Raw genomic sequence first — 20,903 nt, forward strand, 5'->3', positions numbered from 1 at the left:
ATTCAAAATTGTCTGTTAATTACTGAAATTTTTAATCTCATGTGCATTATTACATCTTAAACTCACAATGTGTCATAGCACCTAGACTGCTTGTGCATTTTTTGGGGTCTTCAGTTGATGGTAATGAGTAACTTTACATAAATTCCCTGAAAACATGGCCAAAACTAAAATTGTAGGTAAGTTCTCCTCAAAGTATGAGTAAGTTTTCAGAGAGAAGTATTCCAATTCTTTTAACCAACTAATACTGTATGATCCTGATTGCCAGGGACTATGGAGATAGATTGGTGTTATGGCAGGACAAACATCGTGACACTGGTTCCCATTATTAGCCTGGAAGTTGATCTTTAAGTAACAACTTTATGTAATTCACTTGAGAATTACATACCCAAGAGCAACAGTTTATAAGTAGCTTTGTATTTTCACGTAACATTCATTTCAGTGGATTAACTCTGCTGATAACGCATAGACTGTTGTATTTATTTTTCTGAATCGATGACCTTTGCAGTCTGATCCCTTCAACCCCACAGACCAATGAACCAATTATTTTTCTCAATATAGAACACTTATTAGTGTACTGCACTGACGTGGAGAATCAGAAACAGCTGACAGGCTTCATGATATAAGCTAGTTTTCTTAATGAGTCTGTTATTAGAGCAAAATCTATACAGTAAGAATGTACGTAGTTTTTGTCAGTGTATGAAATATATCGAAAACTGGGCAAATACCGTTGTCAATAGTCTCAGTAGTTGTAATAGCAAATTTTCTTGCTAAAGATGTTTCAGATGAAAAAATGCAGAAAATTAGAATTCTTCTTTGTTAACACAACTTTAGCCATGTAAAACAGTGTGAGCTTGGAATAAAACTGTTTGTAATTAAAGTTTTTGCTGATAAATAAAAAGCAAATTAAAAGTGTCACTGCTGATGACACTGGTTTCAAAAAGTAAGGCAAATCGTCAAAGCACATTTTTTTATGGTGAGAACTGGAACAAAGTAATTGATGATACAATTCTCTGAAATGATTTCTAAGCTTATTTTTGTTTCAAGAATGAGATATTTAAATTGCACATATAGCAATCAGTTGAAATAAGCACATTTTTTATTTCATCAGTTTTGATTAATTTTGATATGAATTTCAGATATGAGAAGCCTTATATGAACCATGGATCCCTCCCTCCCCCCATGACCCATGGACCTTGCCGTTGGTGGGGAGGCTTGTGTGCCTCAGCGATACAGATGGCCGAACCATAGGTGCAACCACAATGGAAGGGGTATCTGATGAGAGGCCAGACAAACATGTGGTTCCTGAAGAGGGCAGCACCCTTTTCAGTAGTTGCTGGGGCAACAGTCTGGATGATTGACTGATCTGGCCTTGTAACGCTAACCAAAATGGCCTTGTTGTGCTGGTACTGTGAACGGCTGAAAGATAGGGGAAACTACAGCCATAATTCATCTCGAGGGCATGCAGCTTTACTGTATGGTTAAATGATGATGGCGTCCTCTTGGGTAAAATATTCCGAAGGTAAAATAGTCCCCCATTCGGATCTCCAGGCGGGGACTACTCAAGAGGACGTCGTTACCAGGAGAAAGAAAACTGGCGTTCCACAGATCGGAGCATGGATTGTCAGATCCCTTAATCAGGAAGGTAGGTTAGAAAATTTAAAAAGGGAAATGGATAGGTTAAAGTTAGATATAGTGGGAATTAGTGAAGTTCGGTGGCAGGAGGAACAAGACTTTTGGTCAGGTGAATACAGGGTTTTAAAGACAAAATCAAATAGGGGTAATGCAGGAGTAGGTTTAATAATGAATAAAAAATAGGATTGCGGGTAAGCTACTACAAACAGCATAATGAACACATTATAGTGGCTAAGATAGACATGAAGCCCATGCCTACTACAGTAGTACAAGTTCATATGCCAACTAGCTCTGCAGATGATGAAGAAACTGATGAAATCTATGATGAGATAAAAGACATTATTCAGGTAGGGAAGGGAGATGAAAATTCAAGTGTCATGGGTGACTGGAATTCGAGAGTAGGAAAATGGAGAGAATGAAACACAGTAGGTGAATATGGATTGGGGCTAAGAAATGAAAGAGGAAGCCGCCTGGTGGGATTTTGCACAGAGCACAAGTTAATCATAGCTAACACTTCGTTCAAGAATCGTAAAAGAAGGCTGTATACATGGAAGAAGCCTGGAGATACTAAAAGGTATCAGATAGATTATATAATGGTAAGACAGAGATTTAGGAACCAGGTTTTAAATTGTAAGACATTTTCAGGGGCAGATGTGGACTCTGACCACAATCTATTTGTTATGAACTGTAGATTAAAACTGAAGAAACTGCAAAAAGGTGGGAATTTAAGGAGATGGGACCGGGATAAACTGACTAAACCAGAGGCTGTACAGAGTTTCAGGGAGAGCATAAGGGAATAATTGTCGCGAATGGGGGAAAGAAATACAGTAGAAGAAGAATGGGTAACTTTGAGGGATGAAATAGTGAAGGCAGCAAAGGATCAAATACATAAAAAGACGAGGGCTAGTAGAAATCCTAGGGTATGAGAAGAAATACTGAATTTAATTGATGACAGGAAAAAATAAAAATGCGTTAAATGAAGCAGACAAAAAGGAATACAATCATCTCAAAAATGAGATCGACAGGAAGTGCAAAATGGCTAAGCAGAGATAGCTAGAGGACAAATGTAAGGAAGTAGAGGCTTATATCACTACGGGTAAGATAGATAGTGCCTACAGGAAAATTAAAGAGGCCTTTGGAGAAAAGAAAACCACTTTTATGAATATCAAGAGCTCAGATGGAAACCCAGTTCCAAGCAAAGGTGGAAGGAGTATATAGAGGGTCTATACAAGGGCGATGTACTTGAAGACAATATTATGGAAATGGAAGAGGATGTACATGAAAATGAAATGGGAGATACGATACTGCATGAAGAGTTTGACAGAGCACTGAAAGACCTGAGTCGAAACAAGGCCCGGCAGTAGACAACATTCCATTAGAACTACTGACAGCCTTGGAAGAACCAGTCCTGACAAAACTCTACCATCTGGTGAGCAAGATGTATGAGACAGGCGAAATACCCTCAGACTTCAAGAGGAATATAATAATTCCAATCCCAAAGAAAGCAGATGTTGACATGAGAAAATTACCAAACTATCAGTTTAATAAGTCACAGCTGCAAAATACTAACGCGAATTCTTTACAGACGAATGGAAAAACTGGTAGAAGCTGACCTCGGGGAAGATCAGTTTGGATTCTATAGAAATATCAGAACACGTGAGGCAATACTGACTCTACGACTTATCTTAGAAGAAAGATTAAGGAAAGACAAACCTATGTTTCTAGCATTTGTGGACTTGGAGAAAGCTTTTGACAATGTTGACTGGAATACTCTCTTTCAAATTCTAAAGTTGGGGAACAAAAGAAAAGTTTGGAGTAGGTATTAAAATCCATGGAGAAGAAATATAAATTTTGAGGTTCGCCCATGACATTGTAATTCTGTCAGAGACAGCAAAGGACGTGGAAGAGTAGTTGAAAGGAATGGACAGTGTCTTGAAAGGAGGATATAAGATGAACATCAACAAAAGCAAAACGAGGATAATGTAATGTAGTCGAATTAAGTCGGTTGATGCTGCAGGAATTAGATGAGGAAATGAGACACTTAAAGTAGTAAAGGAGTTTTGCTATTTGGGGAGCAAAGTAACTGATAATGGTCGAAGTAGAGAGGATATAAAATGTAGACTAGCAGTGGTATGGAAAGCGTTTCTGAAGATTAGAAATGTGTTAACATTGAGTATAGATTTAAGTGTCAGAAAGTCGTTTCTGAAAGTATTTGTGTGGAGTGTAGCCATGTATGGAAGTGAAGCATGGACGATAAATAGTTTAGGCAAGAAGAGAATAGAAGCTTTCGAAATGTGGTGGTGCAGAAGAATGCTGAAGATTAGATGGGTAGATCACATAACGAATGAGGAAGTATTGAATAAGATTGGGGAAAAGAGGAGTTTGTGGCACAACTTGACTAGAAGAAGGGATCGGTTGTTAGGGCATGTTCTGAGGCATCAAGGGATCACCAATTTAGTATTGGAGGACAGCGTGCAGGATAAAAATCGTAGAGGGAGACCAAGAGATGAATACACTAAGCAGATTCAGAAGGATGTAGGCTGCAGTAAGTACTGGGAGATGAAGAAGCTTGCACAGGATAAAGTAGCATGGTGAGGTGCATCAAACCAGCCTCAGGACTGAAGACCACAACAACAACAATATTTGTTACAATAGTACAAAAATGTTGTGTCAATATCGTCCTTTCCATAATTTTCTGTAAGAGCAAGGTTTGAAACAGTGAAGACTAAAAGTCCGGAAAAATGATGTTGAAATATAATGTGTAGTAAAGATTTGCAGGTTAAATATTAACCTGTTTTCTTAAACTTCTCAGCTGATTTTCAGTCTCCTATATAAAGGAGAAAAGTTATGACTGTCTGTATGTATTATTAATTTTTGCAGAAATTCTGATTATCAGCCTGGTATGTTGGATAATTTGGTGATATAAGCTGTTATAGCTACTACATGATGGCACAAATTGCTATTCCAGTTCTCAAATGAGAGATGCATTAAGCTAAACTAATGCACAGTAATTAGACTGCACAAACAGTACACGGAAGACTGCTGTAAGCATTCACTGTCTGTGATCAGAAGCCACCAGAACTTGTAGAGCCAACTCATGCTGAGTGCACCCAATAGACACCATTATTTGCTGTCCCTAGATATAAGTGAAACTCAGAAGGTGTAGGGCTACATAGAAGAGAAGTAGCGCTACTTTGTGAAGGTACTTTTGTAGTATCCTACCTGTATACATTCAGTATACAGGGGATAAATTGAATGATATGGAAATTCTGCAATTTCAGTACACCCTCAAGGTCACTGCAGCTAATAACAATGCTGCACTGGAGCTATGTGCAATCACTTGACGTGACCATGAAGAAGATTGAGGGCTATCAGACTGGATACCGAAGTAGGGCAGTTCTCCAGATGAAGACACAAGAACTAACAGCCCTCCTACAAGGGCTGCCATGGACATTTGATGATAAGACCGCATCAAGCACTGTTTGACCATGGATTCAATGTGTTACAGAAGCGTCACGATCGAACTGATAAGAAGAGACCTCCACTGTTCATCCTGGCAGTAGATATATCTGAGAACAGTACAGGCTTCAAGAACAGAGAGGATGTCATCTAAATGATCTTCATGTTGGATATGCTAATATGCTTTGACTTTTAAGTTGGAACCTCTCAGAGCTGCATTCAGCACTAAATGTCAATGAATACAGCACATGACACAATAGTGTTAAAATCAGGTGATATGTAATCAGTGTGTTGGCAGCCATGACAGTTGCAGTTGCACCCATAAGAAAGGTGGTCAGTGTCCTCTCTGTGTTGCAGCCTTACAGCATGCAGAAATTCTGGAAATGGGATCCAAGAGGCAATAAATTATGAAGCGAATGTGAAGAAATCAGCAAGAAGAGGCACGGGAAAAGTGGTGGAGAAGTGCGACACCCCCTTCGGTTCGGACCATGAACTCGGCAGTGGCCTCTGCTCCCTTTGCCCAGTTGGAACCAGTGATAGTGGTTGAAGAGCCAGCTCCACAGAGTTGAGCGAAGCCAGTCAGTGTGAGAACACAGACATGTGAAAATCATCAGAGTGGCAGTAGGTGGCAGAAGATAAGAAGACGAGATATAGGGAATTTCCATCTACTTTTGCATGTTATTTTCTTTGGATTATCAGGTTGCACCTGATTCAGTTACGTATACTTCCTGTTCTTTTTTTTCTTTTTTTTTTTTTTTTTTTTTTTTTTTTTTTTTTTTTTTTTTTTTTTTTTTTTTTTTGCCAGTGAATTCTTTAAAGACGCTGCAAAATTTCACGTGCTTTTCTGGATCATAGCATTTTAAAAGTGGACATTGCTTGGACCCCTCACCTGTATCGTTCGGAATAGTCATCTGGATCACTGTGATGAAGGATGGTGTACCATGATTCCAGTCTGACCACACAAAGTTGTCTTCTTTGCACTTGAATATGCATTGATATGGGTGTTAGGGTCAATGCCTACATTTTGCAAAACCAGTTGCTGGAAGTAAGTCATTCAGTCTACTTCACTCTTTAACATTTGGCATTAGTGAACACACCCTGTAACCAGTACCGTATGTGTCCACATACACTGACTTTCCTTGTCTGCTTACTTCTGGTCAGCACCTATATTGTCCGGTACATCTCTAGTTACTTCCTGCATTTTCTTCACATTTTCTCTTTGTAGGCAGTAAGTGGCTCGTCCAAAATTGCAATTGCAGGAAGTGTATTTACAGGATTATTAGCATTTATCCATATGCAACTATGATTTGTAGAAATACTCTCTTCTGCATCCACTGTAGTGTTGTGAATGGCTGTCCCTGTATAATTTTATATGCCGAGTCATTGGCCCCAGCTACAGCAGTCAGTCAGCAGCATATTACTGTCCTGTGTCAAGTGTTATTCTGTATTGATCTCTGGTGATATTTGCAATCTTGTAAATTAATTTTGTGGTTTGTTTGGGCATATTTTGTACATATCCTTTAAAAATGAGATCATTATCAAGATAAAGACCGAGTTAGCAATATGAGGGATGTCTATTAATTGAAGATTGTTTAGTCTGAAAAACAAATACCATGTTGCAGATGGTTTACCTTTTAGCACTATGTAAGTTGTTTAATTTACTACCACCTGCAGCTTATTCTGTAAGCACCAGCTCTGCATCAGGGCATTTCGTTCCCATCTGTGCTCTGCAATCACCTCAATGTGTGACCAGCTAGTCATCTGTATCTTTACCACAAATCCAGTAGCCTTGTGACTAGTAGCTCAAGAAGAGGCTTGCACTGTTCTCAAGTTTGGATTTGTTTTTTTTTAAATTCTGCTGCACTTCACTCAGTGCTTTGATTATGGCTTACTTTAATCTTTTTTTAGCTGATCTATCTTTCGAACTTCCAGGCATTATCTTAATAATCCTAACAGACATGTAATTTCATGCAGGAAGACTTTTGAAGGTCCTTCCATTCCACTGGACTGTCCTGCTGTCAGTGTTTGTGGCTGCTACATCGTATTCAACAGATTACATCTTAAAATGTTGACCTAATATTTAAGCTGTAAAATCATTATTACGAAATTCCCACAATTCACTGTTTCTCATTTAATGTAACCAAGAAAACTAAGGCACCTACAATCAATCGAATGACATCATAGCATCAGTTATTGACCCAGACAGAAACACACACACATGAGGCTGTAACATGACACTTCAGCACCATTGTAAGTCAATGAGTAATGACCAAAAAACAATACGAAAAGGGTAACCTCGCAACTCGCATGTAGTCTATACATGCATTTACTGCCACAGTGTTTTACATAAAGCAACAAATACAGGATGGATAGTGTGCACTCAGTGCAACTAATTACTGCACGACATATAAACATGACTTAACTATAGAATGTATGGAGAACATTAATGTGAACTCGAATACAAACTTTATTTTGGTGTCAATTTTTATAAATTGACTTTCCTATTTTGAGCCAAAAATGTAACTGCAGTTAGCTTAGAAAATATGCAATATATGAGTGGAAAAAATGAAATTTTCCCATATAATCATCTCTTCTGAAAAACAGGCTCCTCAGGCTGTTTAACTCAGTGTACTGCTGGTGTTATCATAAATGTTTGTTGTAATATTATTACCAATACCACTGTAAACTCAATTTGGAACCACACAAGGTTCAAGCTAGTTCTAGTTTATCTTGCTGCTTGTGAAACAGTTTCATCTCATAAGCAGTGAATAAGCAGGAATGTTCTTATGTGTATACTTGAAACTATTTCTCCGTTAGAAATAAGAATTTGTAGACTATTGAAGTAATGTTTGTGGATCTAGAGAATGAGATATTTACTGCCTTTCTGTTCATGCTTCAGGTTGACTAAAATCGCTAATGAGTCTATTAACACTGGATGTGAAGAAACACACCTGCAGGGAGCGACTTGTGAGAAGCTGGACATTGATGCAGAGAAATCGACACATGTTGTTGGTAGTGGATCTCTAAATCAACTGTGTTTCTCTAAGCATGATAATGCCCTATGTGCTAGAAGTAATAACAGCTTCAAGGAAAATGAATTCACATGTAGTTCATGCAAGCAAACCTTTTTGTCAAAGTACAGTCTAATAATGCATGTGTTTACACATATTGATCGTGTACAGCCACCTGTACATATCTGTACCACATGTGGTGAAGTATTTCATACCCATGATGGCTTGAGTAGGCATTCAGTGGTGGAAAAAAGGACTAGCCGAGAAATAAGTGAACAACATAGCACAGTCTCTAATATAAAATCAAACAGATGTGATATTTTTGGGGAATCCTATAGTCAGTCAAGTCCTTCAGTAACAACCAATGATGAGAGACCACTCGTATGTGACGTTTGTGGAAAATCGTTTGATGCGTTGCGCAGTCTTAAGAAACATTCTTTGATACATACTGACAATAGACCACATAAATGCAAAATTTGTGGGGTTGCTTTTACTCGCTATTGTCATCTCAAGCAGCATGCTCTGTCACATACTGGCGAGAGACCGCACAAATGTAACATTTGTGAGAAATCATTTATTCTGCCTAGTCATCTCAAGACGCATTCCATAACACATATCGGTGGGAGACCATACAACTGTGAGGTCTGTGGGAAATCCTTTACGGCATGTGGTAGCCTGAAGAAACACATGCTAATACATACTGGCGACAGACCCCACAAATGCCATGTTTGCGGGAAGGCATATACTCTAGCCGATACTCTGAAGCATCATTTAATAATACATACTGGGGTGAAACCTTACAAATGTGACTTTTGTGGCAAATTGTTTACAAGGTCACATAATCTTAAGGCCCATTTAATACAACATACTGGTGAGGTATCACACAAATGTAATGTTTGTGGTGAATCGTTCAGAAACTCTTGGAATCTACAGGTCCACACATTAATACACAATGGTGAGGAAAGACACAAATGCGATATCTGTGGGAAATTATTTACTAATCGTCGTGGTCTCAAGGCGCACAAATTAAGACATACTGGTGAGAAACCACACGTATGCAATGTATGTGGAAAATCATTTACGGAGCGTGGTGGACTGAGGAAGCATGTTTTGATACATACTGGCGAGAGACCACACAAATGTGTTGTTTGTGGCAAATCATTTACCGAGTCTCGCTGTCTGAAGAAACATTACTTAATACATACTGGCGAGAGACCGTACAAATGTGACATTTGTGGCAAAGCCTTTACTCAGTCTGGTAGTCTGAATGCGCATAGGTTAATACACATTCGCCAGGGTACAAAAATTTTATAACTGTGGAATATTTTAAAGAAATTTCGATAAGCTGGGGAGGTATGTTACTATAGAAGACAGATCTCACAAAAATATGTCACTGATCAGCTGCAAAAACTCCACTAGATTTTTTAAGCAGTATGTGCTGAAGACAGAAAACAGTAGTTGCACAGAGGGAATTGTTCTAGATATTATTATGATTCTATATCAGTGCATTGTGGAGAGCCCATTTTTAAAGTATCTGAGCTCTGATCATTGACAGGTGTGCATAGTCGAAAAATTTTTACAGATTTTTGTGAAAAATCTTACATGTGGAAATGCAGACCAACTTTTTAAAGGTTGTATTTTGAGAGATAATTGTTGCGTGTGTAAACTGGCTAAAAGTAGCCCCTTGTAACCAGCCATGTGTCTGTGTGTGTCTTGAAGGATGTAAATGAAAATTGAGAATTATGTTTAATGTATGTACATGTATGTAATGTATGTACATGTCTCCGCAATATCCTTTCTTTCAGGAGTGCTAGTTCTGCAAGGTTCGCAGGAGAGCTTCTGTAAAGTTTGGAAGGTAGGAGACGAGGTACTGGCAGAAGTAAAGCTGTGAGTACCGGACGTGAGTCGTGCTTCGGTAGCTCAGTTGGTAGAGCAGTTGCCCGCAAAAGGCAAAGGTCCCGAGTTCGAGTCTCGGTCGGGCACACAGTTTTAATCTGCCAGGATGTTTCATCAGTAGAACAGTCTAAACAGCGACTTTAGCGTTGTACATATCGTCGTAGTATAATAAATATATATTTTCTCCTGTTGTAATAACCAGTGCACTTTTGGACACATTATTGAATTACATGTTTATGCATATATCAATATATTATTTAAATTTGATATGCCACAGATAGTTTGAAGAAACTTTCTTTTGAGACTTCATTATTGATGTATGTTTGGGACATTTTAAACTTTTATTAGTTAATAGTTACATAATATTGTTCATTGTATCTACATTTGTGTCTGAAGGTTGCTTGTGTAAGTTTCTATATTTATACATGTATTATAAAGCTTGATTGTTAGTATTATCTGAAGAATCTGATTCCACCTCATATTAATCGATTGTGGTGCTTTTCTATGACACGCCTTTTCAACCAACTAGCTGTGGAATACGTTTCTGTTGAAATAATTGACAGTTCCATCAAAGATAGTTCTTTATTGTTTCTAAAAGAGTGGTATGTTTTGTAAATATAGGATGAAGTACTAAATCTGTCAGTTGCTAGCTGTAAAATGGTATCTTCTGCTGCCTACATATTGCAGCCCATTTTGATTCCTTATGTGGTAAAGGAAACAGAAATGAGTTTGTTCCTGGTTGTCAGCCATTTGTCCTTATTCATTGGTAATACTTAGCCATTTCCCTTCTGGAGACATACGTTGTCAACTAATGTGTGTATCTGCATTAAGTAATGTGCATCTGGGCTTCCTCGGCGAACGGATACTGAAGTATCATGGTGCAATGTGCTGAGTATTTCTGGAGTGCTACCTGTGAAGTCTGGTTACTTTATAAAATTTGTTACCACCAAGAGTACCATTATAGCAGGTGAACAGAAAATAGTTCTTGATTATCAGGATTTTTGGAAATTAAGTCATTACAGATGTAGTGATTTAAAGGTGACTTTTCCGTCAACAGCTTGTTATTTGATTTTAATAAACTATTCTGATAATTACATGTCCTATTCAATGCACATCATGAGTTCAGTGTTCCTACATAATTATTAGTTGATAATACCCTCTGTACTTCATGTGTCCTTCTCCTATTTAGTCTGTTGCATTCTGTTCATACGCCAATTATACTGTCTCATTTTGTGTGAGGCATGAAAGCCATCAACGACAGTTTTTGTTTATTGTGTTTTTGTTGTCAAAAGAATTGTGCTACTTCATATGGAAATGGAGTATGCTGATCATTTCTTTCTTGTTCTCAAATATTGAAGTTTGTTCTGAAACTCTTTAAAATCATGTTAATTATATTCATATGGTGTCAGAAATGGTGTAGCTTCAGGAATGATTTTCTACTAGAGTGAGAACTTAATTCCTGGCAGGTGAGAGGTTACCCATCTAATATTCAAGTAAGTATATAGTATGTAGTACATGTCTTGTAAATTTGATATTTAACACATACAATATGTGTAAAAAGTTAAGTAGAATGCCTACAGAACAGCTCTCATCCATTATTGAAAATTGGTGATGCATTTCTTAAATTTCCAATAACTTCTGCTGTGTTGAAAATGGATGACCTGCTTCGGTCGTATATTTAATCATACTCTGTCTTTACTGTAGCTTTCGAGATCAGACGTACATAATTAGAAACGTTCATACTGAACTGTTGATAGAAAGGAGCATTTCATCCATAGACAGCTACAAAGGCCCTAAACGGTTAATGGGAATGTATAGAAATGTCAATTTTGTGTGTAATTATGACATAAAAAGTTTAAGGGAAATGGAAATTACTTGTATATGTTTTTGGTTATAGATGCATACTTAAATATCATAATTAACTGAACATTAAATGTTTTGTCAATCTGATACGATTTTTGCCCTATTCTTTACTGTACATGTGGAATAAACATCAAGGCATTTCAAAAGCCTTTGTATTTGTCAGTGAAATATCTTGTGTCAAAAATAAAATAAATAGTGAGTCCTTTGTTGATATTTATGTCCCAAGAAACATCGTTAACTGTGTGCTAAAGTTGACTAAAATTGTTTTCTTTCCAATCAAATTTTTCAGTAAATTTGATTTCACTTTATGCTTTTTGCTGTCTCTTTCAGAAATTTCGGATTCAGAGATCCATCTGTTATATCATTTTGTTGAGATATTAGACACTATTCTTACACCTGCTGATGGAGACAACTTCAGATTGTTTCTTTCAGAGTAAGTGCAGGAGTTACTGCATGCAATGACATGGAATAATACACCCTTTGTGTCAGTCTTAGTATCTCAACGATGTGTCCCTTAGAAGAATAGTTGACAATAAAAAATGCTGTGAAGCTAATCCTGACAAGCAGTAAGACATAAAGCAAAGTCGAAATCAGCAAAATGAGATCACAGGAAGACATATCACTGAAACACAACATAGCAGCCAGATATGGGGTAGAAAATATAAATGACAAGGTGGTCCGAGTTAAGTAGTCGCTAGCACTCTAGGTATAAAGGGCGAAAAGTGCGCATTTGAGGGCATTGCTGCAGCATATATGGAACATAGCATGCTCCCAATGTGGGTATATAAACTATGTGGGTATATAAGTATACTAAGGGCGTGATTACGTGCTCTGATATAATGGAGATGGACCCCATGGAGTTGTGTGAAGAGTGGAAGAATGTGGGCATCACAGAGGTGCAGAATTATATGAGGAGAATCAATGGAAAACTGGAAAAATTGGCAACGTATATTCTAACTCTTAGTATTCCCTAATTACTGGAACATATCCTTGTCAGCTATATCTGCCTTAAGGTTTGCCCATTTGTTCCTAACACCATGCGATGCTATAAATGTCAAAGATTTGGCCATACCACTATGAGATGTAACGGGAAGAGTACATGTGGCAATTGTGGAGGCCTCGCTCACGAGTCAGGGACTTTTTGTACACTTCCTCCAAAATGTGTTAACTGCTCTGGGGATCACCCAGTGTGGATCATTAAGTGTGGGGTTTACAATGAGAAAAAGAAAATTCAAGAGTTCACCCTATGGTGAAGTTAAAAAGGCTTTCAAAGCCATGTAACCACCGGTTTTTGCAGTTTCTTTTGCATCAGCCCTTAAAACACTAATAGCTAAGTGTGATGCCTTCATACAAACCCAGACCACAGATTCAAGTACGAGCACATGCACTTGTTACTGTACCTGTGGGGGGGGGGGGGGAAATGCTCCACTTGCAACTGATGTAGCTCAGAAGCCATCAGCAGTAGACATACCTTCTAAGCCATATACCACTCCCCAACTTCAGGAGTCACCTAAGCCATCCAAGCAACCCAGGCAGTCTCCTCCCCCTGTCAGTAAAGAAAAACGTCCTTCTGAAAGTAGTTCTAAGGCAAATAAAGCGGTAGGTAAGCCTTTGGAACGATGAGTGCTCTTCCTATGTGACGGCAACTATGCTCTTGAAGATATTGACCTCCAATCAGAGGAACTAGAGAATGCAGAACCGGCTAACGTTCCCCCTGACCTCCCTGGTAAATCACTGCCTCCAAGGGAGAAAGGAAAGAACCACTATTGCTAACCAATGGCTTCCATAGGGACTTCTGTGTTGCAGTGGAATTTGAATGGATATTGCTTGCATTTGGAAGAATTGCAGCTGCTGGCCCAGGATAAACATTTCTGCATCTGTTTATAAGAAATGCATCTTAAACTCGCAGAGACACCAACATTATGGGGCTACCACATATGCAGACAGGGCTAAAGGTGGAGTGGCTATTTTTCTTGATGACAGATACCACTCCTCTCCTGTTCCTCTCTTACCACGACCATCCAAGCAATTGCTGTGAAAGTTCTCTCACCGTTTACTATCACAATGTGTTCTTTGTACCAGCCCCCCCCCCCCTTTGGGTGCGGACGCACTGACAGAAATCTTCCAGGCACTTCTGCGCCCATTCATTCTTGTGGGTGACTTCAATGCCCACAACGGGCGGTGGGGCTCGGCTACTACTTGTTCCAGGGGTCGGCTGATCGAGTGACTCGTCCATTCTGAGGATATCTGCCTTTTGAGCGTGGGTCAGATGATTCACTTTTCCACAGCTACAGGGTCTTTTTCAGCTATTGATCTTTGCTTTTGTTCCTCAGCTATTGCAGATTCAGTTCACTGGGAAGAGTCTCCAGATTTACATTCTAGTGACCACTTCCCAGTGTGAATTCGTCTGGCGCCTAGGACAGTCGCCAGCAGGAGACCATGCAGGTGGATGATACAAAGGGCAAATTGGTTACAGTACAGTCGACAGGCTATTTTTAAACTAAAGGTTTGTGCACAAGAGGCGGTGGCCCATATCACTCATGAGATCCAAAGGGCTGCTGCAGAGTCCATCCTCAGGTCTAGTAACCACCTCGGACGAAGGCCTGTACCTTGGTTGAATGTCGACTGTCAATTGGCAATCAGGGCCAGATGGACAGCTCTTTGGAACTTCAAATGGTGTCCAACTACAGACAATGTTCATGACCTCAGGTCTGCAAGAGCACATGCAAGGCGAGTGATCAAAGAATGGAAGAGGGCTTCCTGGAGGGAATTCACGACTTCCATTAATTGGTGCACTTCTGCTGCACACGTTTGGGAATCAATAAGACGGATTTCACGCAAGGGTAGTCCCCATCCCCTTACAGCCTTGTCAAATAATGCGGTCTTGTTGGACACACCAGAAGAGATGGCTCACGTTTTAGCTGAACACTTCTTTACTGTTACTAAGTCATCCAGACAAGCTCCTGCTGTTCAGGTATTCTGTCAGACTGCAGAGATGAGGAAGCTCAATTTTTTCTTGCGCAGTGAAGAAGTGTACAACCGTCCATTCTCCATGTGAGAACTGGAATCAGCTTCAGCTGCAACCAGAGACACTGCTCCAGGACCTGATGAGATCCATTATACCATGCTTCGTCATCTGTGCCCTGAAGCGAAAGGTCAGCTCCTCTCTTGTTTCAGTCAGTTTTGGTTTGATAGACAGTACCCCACGACTTGGAAGGAGGCAATCTTAATTCCACTCTGTAAACCAGATAACTACTGTAGCGCCCCTAACAGTTATCGGAGTGTCGCCCTTACTAGTTGTATGGGTAAGACTCCTGAACGTATGGTCAACCACCGACTCGTCTGGTTGCCCAAGTCTCGAGGCTACCTGAGCCACTCCCAGTGTGGTTTCAGGCGCTACCGTTCCATTCTTGACAACTTAATTCTGCTGGAGACGGCGATACAGGAGTCCTCCTTAAACTGAAACCATTTAGTTTGTGTGTTTTTTGATCTTGAAAAAGCATATGACACTACTTGGAGGTACAACATCCTTCGCCAACTTCATGAATGGGAACTATGTGGACGGCTGCCACTTCTGATCCAATCCTCCCTTGAGGACAGGCGTTTTCGTTATCGCATTGGCGATGCCATGTCAGATTGCTATGTTCAGGAGAATGGTGTGCCCCAGGGCAGTGTCACATTGTTTGTCATCGCTATCAATGGCATTTCCTCTGCAATCAGTTCTTTGTTTGTGGAAGACTTTCCAATCTTCTACTCTTCCTCTGATCTTACGACAACGACGAGGCAGCTACAACTGACCATTAGGAGGCTGGAAACCTGGGCCCAGACAACTGGTTTCCAGTTGTCACCTGAGAAGACTGTGTATGTCAATTTTAATTGTGCTCATCAGAGTTTTATCCAGCCAGAGCTTACTATAGGGGACCGTATTTACTTTTTCAAGACACAGTGCGCTTTTTGGGTTTATTATTTGACTCGAAATTAACATGGCTCCCACACCTGAAAGACCTAAGAACAAAGGACTTCCGGTTGTTAAACATTTTGAAATGCCTTGGCGGGAAAACATGGGGAGCTGTCACGTCCCGCCTCCTACAGTGTTATAGGGCATTTGTTCGATCACGCTTAGACTATGGCAGCGTGGTCTATGGATCGGCCCATCCTTCCTACCTCCGGATGTTAGATGCTGTCGACCATGTGGGCATTTGGATATCGACCGGAGCCTTTAAGACTAGCCCAGTTCAGAGTCTGTGTGCAGACGCTGGTGAACCACCACACTGGATTTGGTGACATATCCTTTTGGCTCGACAGGCACTGGAAATCTCGGCGTCACCTCAGTCATTGGCATTTACTTCAGTGGTACAACCCACTTTCAAACGACTGTTCAGGAATCGGGCCCAAGCGATCCAGCCATTTGATATACATGCTATGGCCTGCCTCAAGGATCTGGATCTCTCGGGCATGAAAATACACACCCAGGGATGGAACACACTGCCGCCTTGGTGTCTTCGGAGGCCCAAAGTGATTTTAAGCTAGACGCAGTACCAGAAAAATTGTACTACAGATATGGTTTTTACAACTATGTTTTCGTCTATTTTAAATATGTACCCTTAGTTTATTTATACAGATGGATCCCAGCAGGGAAATGCTCTTGGTTGTTCTGTGGTTTTCCCTGATAGGGGCTTTAAAGTACATCTTCCAGAACAATTTACAAATTATGATGCAGAGTTATATGGCATTCTAATGGCGCTGGAGAGGGTTCACAGACATCACTGTACGAGTTTTCTTGTCTGTTAAGACTCTCTTAGTGCACTGCAAACGCTTCACCAAATGCATCCAGTAGACCCACTCATTCAGCTCACCCATGACTGCTTACAGTGGCTCCAATGCCGTGGCAAGGTGGTTATCTTTTGCTGCGAACCTGGCCACATTGGGATGCAGGGTAACGACATGGCTGATAAAGCTGCCAAGGAAGCATGTTGGGATGGTGTTGTCCACCAATGTCCCATCCCATTGCACGCCATTATCTCATTTTCTTACAGATGCATCATGCGTTTCAGGTGTCGAACAACTAACTGTGGTCGCTCAAACTGACCACAAAAGCTTGGCGGATTTCTTGTCAGCCTCGCTGCTGGAAGGAGGTTTTGCTTACCAGACTGTGCATCAGGTCTAGCCATTTTACACATGGCTTCCTCCTCCAGGGGGAGGATCCACCTTTCTGTGAAGTTTGTGGTGTGCCGCTTTCAGTTCAGCACATTGTGGCTACGTGTGTCTTGGATACTGATATTAGGGCAGCCCTTGGTCTCGCTGGAGATCTGCCCACCTTCCTCAGATACTGATACCAGTGTTAACAGAGTGGTGAAATTTTGTGAACTAACAGGCCTCATTCCTAAAGTGATGGGGAAGAGCGGCAGAGTTTAGTACATTATAACCTGCTCTGCATGTGAGGACAGCCTTCGTTACCACCCATGAGGTTTCATGTTCACTTTTCGTCAGGGCACTGATGACCAAGATGTCGAGCGCCCCCACAACCTAACTCATCATCATCATCATCATCACCACCACCACCACCACCACCACCACCATCATCATCATCATCATCATCATCATCTGTTCCCCTATTACTAAATCCACTTCTGCCTCCTCCCAACCCCTGATCACCTTCCCTCCTCCATTGCTGCACACTTTTGCTCCTTCCACCATTTTCCCCAGCTCTTCCTCCACCACTATTCTGTTCAGCTCTTCCTCCTCTCACTATTCTACTCAGATCTTTCTCCCCCCACTATTCTGCTCAGATCTTCCTCCCCCACTATTCTGCTCAGATCTTCCTCCTCCCACTATACTGCTCAGATCTTCCTCCCCCCCACTATACTGCTCAGATCTACCTCCCCCCACTATTCTGCCCACCTCCCTCACTGTCATTCTACCCAGGTCTTCCTCCCTCCATTGTTTTGACCAGATATTCCTCCATCATACTGCCCAGCTCTTCTTCCCCCCATAGTTCCCCTCCTTCATTCTAGCCAGCTCTTCCTCTGTCATAGCGCTGCACAACTTTTCCTCCGCCATTCCTCTGTCCAGATCTTTCTGTTCTGGTTCAACCACAAGTGCTGACATGGTGATCAAGAATGGAAGATCAGAGAGGGCTGTGAGGCAACGTCAGCCAGTAGTATGCTGATGAACCCCTCTCTAGAGCGACACCAAGACAGGAGTAGCCTCTATACGAAGAGAATATACGCACTGGGCCACCTAGTCCCAGCCGGAGTGGAAGATGAGCTGTCATACAAACACTATAGGGGTGACTTATGACCTGTATTGTTTTGGTTCCGTTAGAATTGTATATATCGAAGGACATTGAGTATTTACATGCCGCCATTTGCTTGCGACGCACCTTTGTGAATATGCAAAGTTATATATTGCCAATTGAACTTACTGTAGAAACTCCATTAATACGATTTGCATAAATTGTTGTCTGGCGATCTGAGAAAACAGCTACAGCCTCCTAAGCACCCTATATTAGATGAGTGGGCAGACACAAAAATTGACAATGAGTATTGAAAAAAGAAAACCGTGCCTCATGGCCATGGAAATTTTTTTCTTTTGCTGATGCCATAATTCTGTCTTGTCTTTCCTTAGCAGGGGTGTTTACTTGCTTTAACAGTCGTGTTTTTGCTATGCAGTGCTTTCAGGTGGCCATTTCAGAAATTTTCTTTGCTTTTGTATTTACTTTTCTTGTTTGTCTTGTCTTTTGTTTTTAATTTGTCCCCTCCAACATGCCTAGCCCACCTATCCCACCTACTGCTCAGACGCAACAGCTGCCAGCATTAGATGCAATGCAGCTAATGCAGATGTTTCAGTTTCAGAGCCAGCAAATATTTTCTCTGCTAAACATGATACAGCAGATCATGGTGAGCCAAACTACTAACGCAGCACAAGCAACACCTACAGCAGTTCCAAGTGGTGTACTTCCTTTTCGCTAGTTTCATGAACAAGAAGAGGAGTGGTTCGAGTGGTTGCAACAATTTGAAGACCACGTAACTCGTCACAACGTACCAAGTTCTGTTAAACTTTCCTACCTATGGTCCACAGAAGGCAGTACAGTGTTTAGACTCATCCAAAAACTGTTCCCTAACGTCACTCAGAGTGAATTTTCGTATGATCAGATTTTAGATTCGCTAACTAACTATTATGTCCAATAAGTGAATATGGTAGCACTAGGTATCAATTCTTTAATTGTAAAAACAGATTTGTAGGTTATGCCGAGAAAATGCAAATTCAAATGTGTTTGTTGTGCTTTATATTGTGTGATGCAGTCATGTACAATGTAACTGACGTGAAACTCAGAGAACAGGTTTTGAAAGGGTCTGATCCAACATTTCAGCAAGCAGTGCAAATACTCGATCAGTGCGATTCAGGTGTCCTGTCAGCTGAACAATTTGTCAGGTTGAGTCCCTATTAGGGTGACCAACTTTTCTAAACAAAAATAAGAGAGATTCTTATATACTTGACAAAAAAATAAGGGAGATAAATAGCACGGCAAAATTTCGCAAAAAATCAAAGCAGTGTTTGTAAAAGTAGACTGTTTATTTACACATCACAATTACTTACACAGATTTTGCCTCAGTCACTAGTTTTACATCACTTTTTAGCAAATTCAAAGAATTCACTACACAAATAAGGAAAATTCATGGCAACTTGTAGTTCAGATTTGATTAAGTTTGTGCTACTTCTGTTCCTTACAACAGTCCACTTATTATTCCTAAGAGAAAGTACTCTCTCAGTGTGAGCATTACTCCCTGGTATACTCATAACAAAACAAACCAGCTTACACAAGTTTTCAAAAATTAACATTATTTGATTTCAAAGTTGTAAAAACCTGTATCCATTTCTGGCTAACATTACCATCTAAAGAGACAGCACATTTAATTGCATCACTAGAACTACCAAACTCTCCATGCTGCGTAAGGAGCTCGCAACATGGGCACTTACACAGACGAACAGAATTAAGCCATGCCCTCAGTGTTATTCACAGCACAAACACCAAGACTACCCTCTTGACAGGCACAGTGTTACGCTTATGGCAAGAAAGGACATGTTCAATCCATATGTTTGCAACGGAACAAACATAAGAATTCGGTCCACACTAAAAGATCTAGTCATAAGGTGCATGCAATTAATGCAGTATATTCAAAATCTGCAACAAGCATTAGCAAAAGTAGCAAGCGAGCAGTTTCTTCAGTGTGATACCAGTCCAACAAACTTTCTGTTCGTATCCTTCTTTATGGGAAATTTCAGTTGGATACAGGTACCTCTGTTACATTGTGGAATCGTCACACATATGAAATGTTAGGTTACCCATACTTGTCTAAAACGAGCACGCACCTGACGCCTTCCAATTGTTGGAAAATGTACTTTGCCTGCCATGTATCGCTCGTATACACGAACAGTGACATTTATGGTGCTACAATCCCGCAATTGTGAGAACATATTTGGTCTCGATTCGTTTGATTTGTTTGGCTTTAACAATGTATTATCTGTTTGCATTCCACGCGAAAGACAGTGTAACTAGCTTGCTGAGAGAATTCTCGGAACTCTCAATACCGCTCAATGAAGAATCTCTAAAAGTGTGTGTAGTGAATACTCATTTGGGCTTACTTAAATACTTGCGTTTGCCTTTTGGCAGCGCTTCTGCATCTGCCATTTGCCAATGGTATTTGGAAAAGCTGACTGCTCAAGCACCAAACTGTTCAAACTATTTGGACGATATTGTTGTAACAGGTCATACACAAGAAGTCATACTGCAAATTTGCGTGCTTCTTTTTGTGTGTTATGCAGGATTAAAGTGTAGACTGTACAAGTGTGACTTGTTCAAACCTGAGTTGCAGTATGTTGGTCATGTCATAAACAGTCAAGGTGGACATCCTCTTCAATCGAATTTGTTAGCCATACAAGATTTGCCAGTTCCTCGCAACGTCACGGAACTGCAGTCAGCCTTAGGGGAATTGAACTACTATATTCAGTTCATACCAAATGCTGCACAGATCGCAGCTC

General features: G+C 40.4%; 2 protein-coding genes and 1 non-coding gene across 10 annotated transcripts in view; all 3 read left to right on the forward strand.

Moving 5' to 3' along the window:
• The window catches only part of LOC126108500 (zinc finger protein 93-like), a 501,709-nt gene that overhangs the window by 182,140 nt on the left and 298,666 nt on the right, over nucleotides 1-20,903 (forward strand). The window lies entirely within an intron of this gene.
• The window catches only part of LOC126108499 (zinc finger protein 436-like), a 501,483-nt gene that overhangs the window by 181,783 nt on the left and 298,797 nt on the right, over nucleotides 1-20,903 (forward strand). For 3 of the 4 annotated variants that reach the window (XM_049913755.1, XM_049913754.1, XM_049913756.1), the window contains exon 8: nucleotides 7,991-9,855. In XM_049913755.1, coding sequence (XP_049769712.1) covers nucleotides 7,991-9,416 — 1,426 coding nt within the window. In that variant the 3' untranslated portion in view covers nucleotides 9,417-9,855. Of the gene's footprint in view, nucleotides 1-7,990; nucleotides 9,856-20,903 lie in introns of those variants that run through there. The other variant, XR_007523539.1, reaches the window with a different exon arrangement.
• On the forward strand, nucleotides 10,011-10,085 carry Trnal-caa (transfer RNA leucine (anticodon CAA)). Its single transcript has one exon. It is a non-coding gene; the product is annotated as a tRNA-Leu (tRNA).

This window comes from Schistocerca cancellata, chromosome 11 (assembly GCF_023864275.1).
Source record: "Schistocerca cancellata isolate TAMUIC-IGC-003103 chromosome 11, iqSchCanc2.1, whole genome shotgun sequence".
Lineage (NCBI taxonomy): Eukaryota > Metazoa > Arthropoda > Insecta > Orthoptera > Acrididae > Schistocerca > Schistocerca cancellata.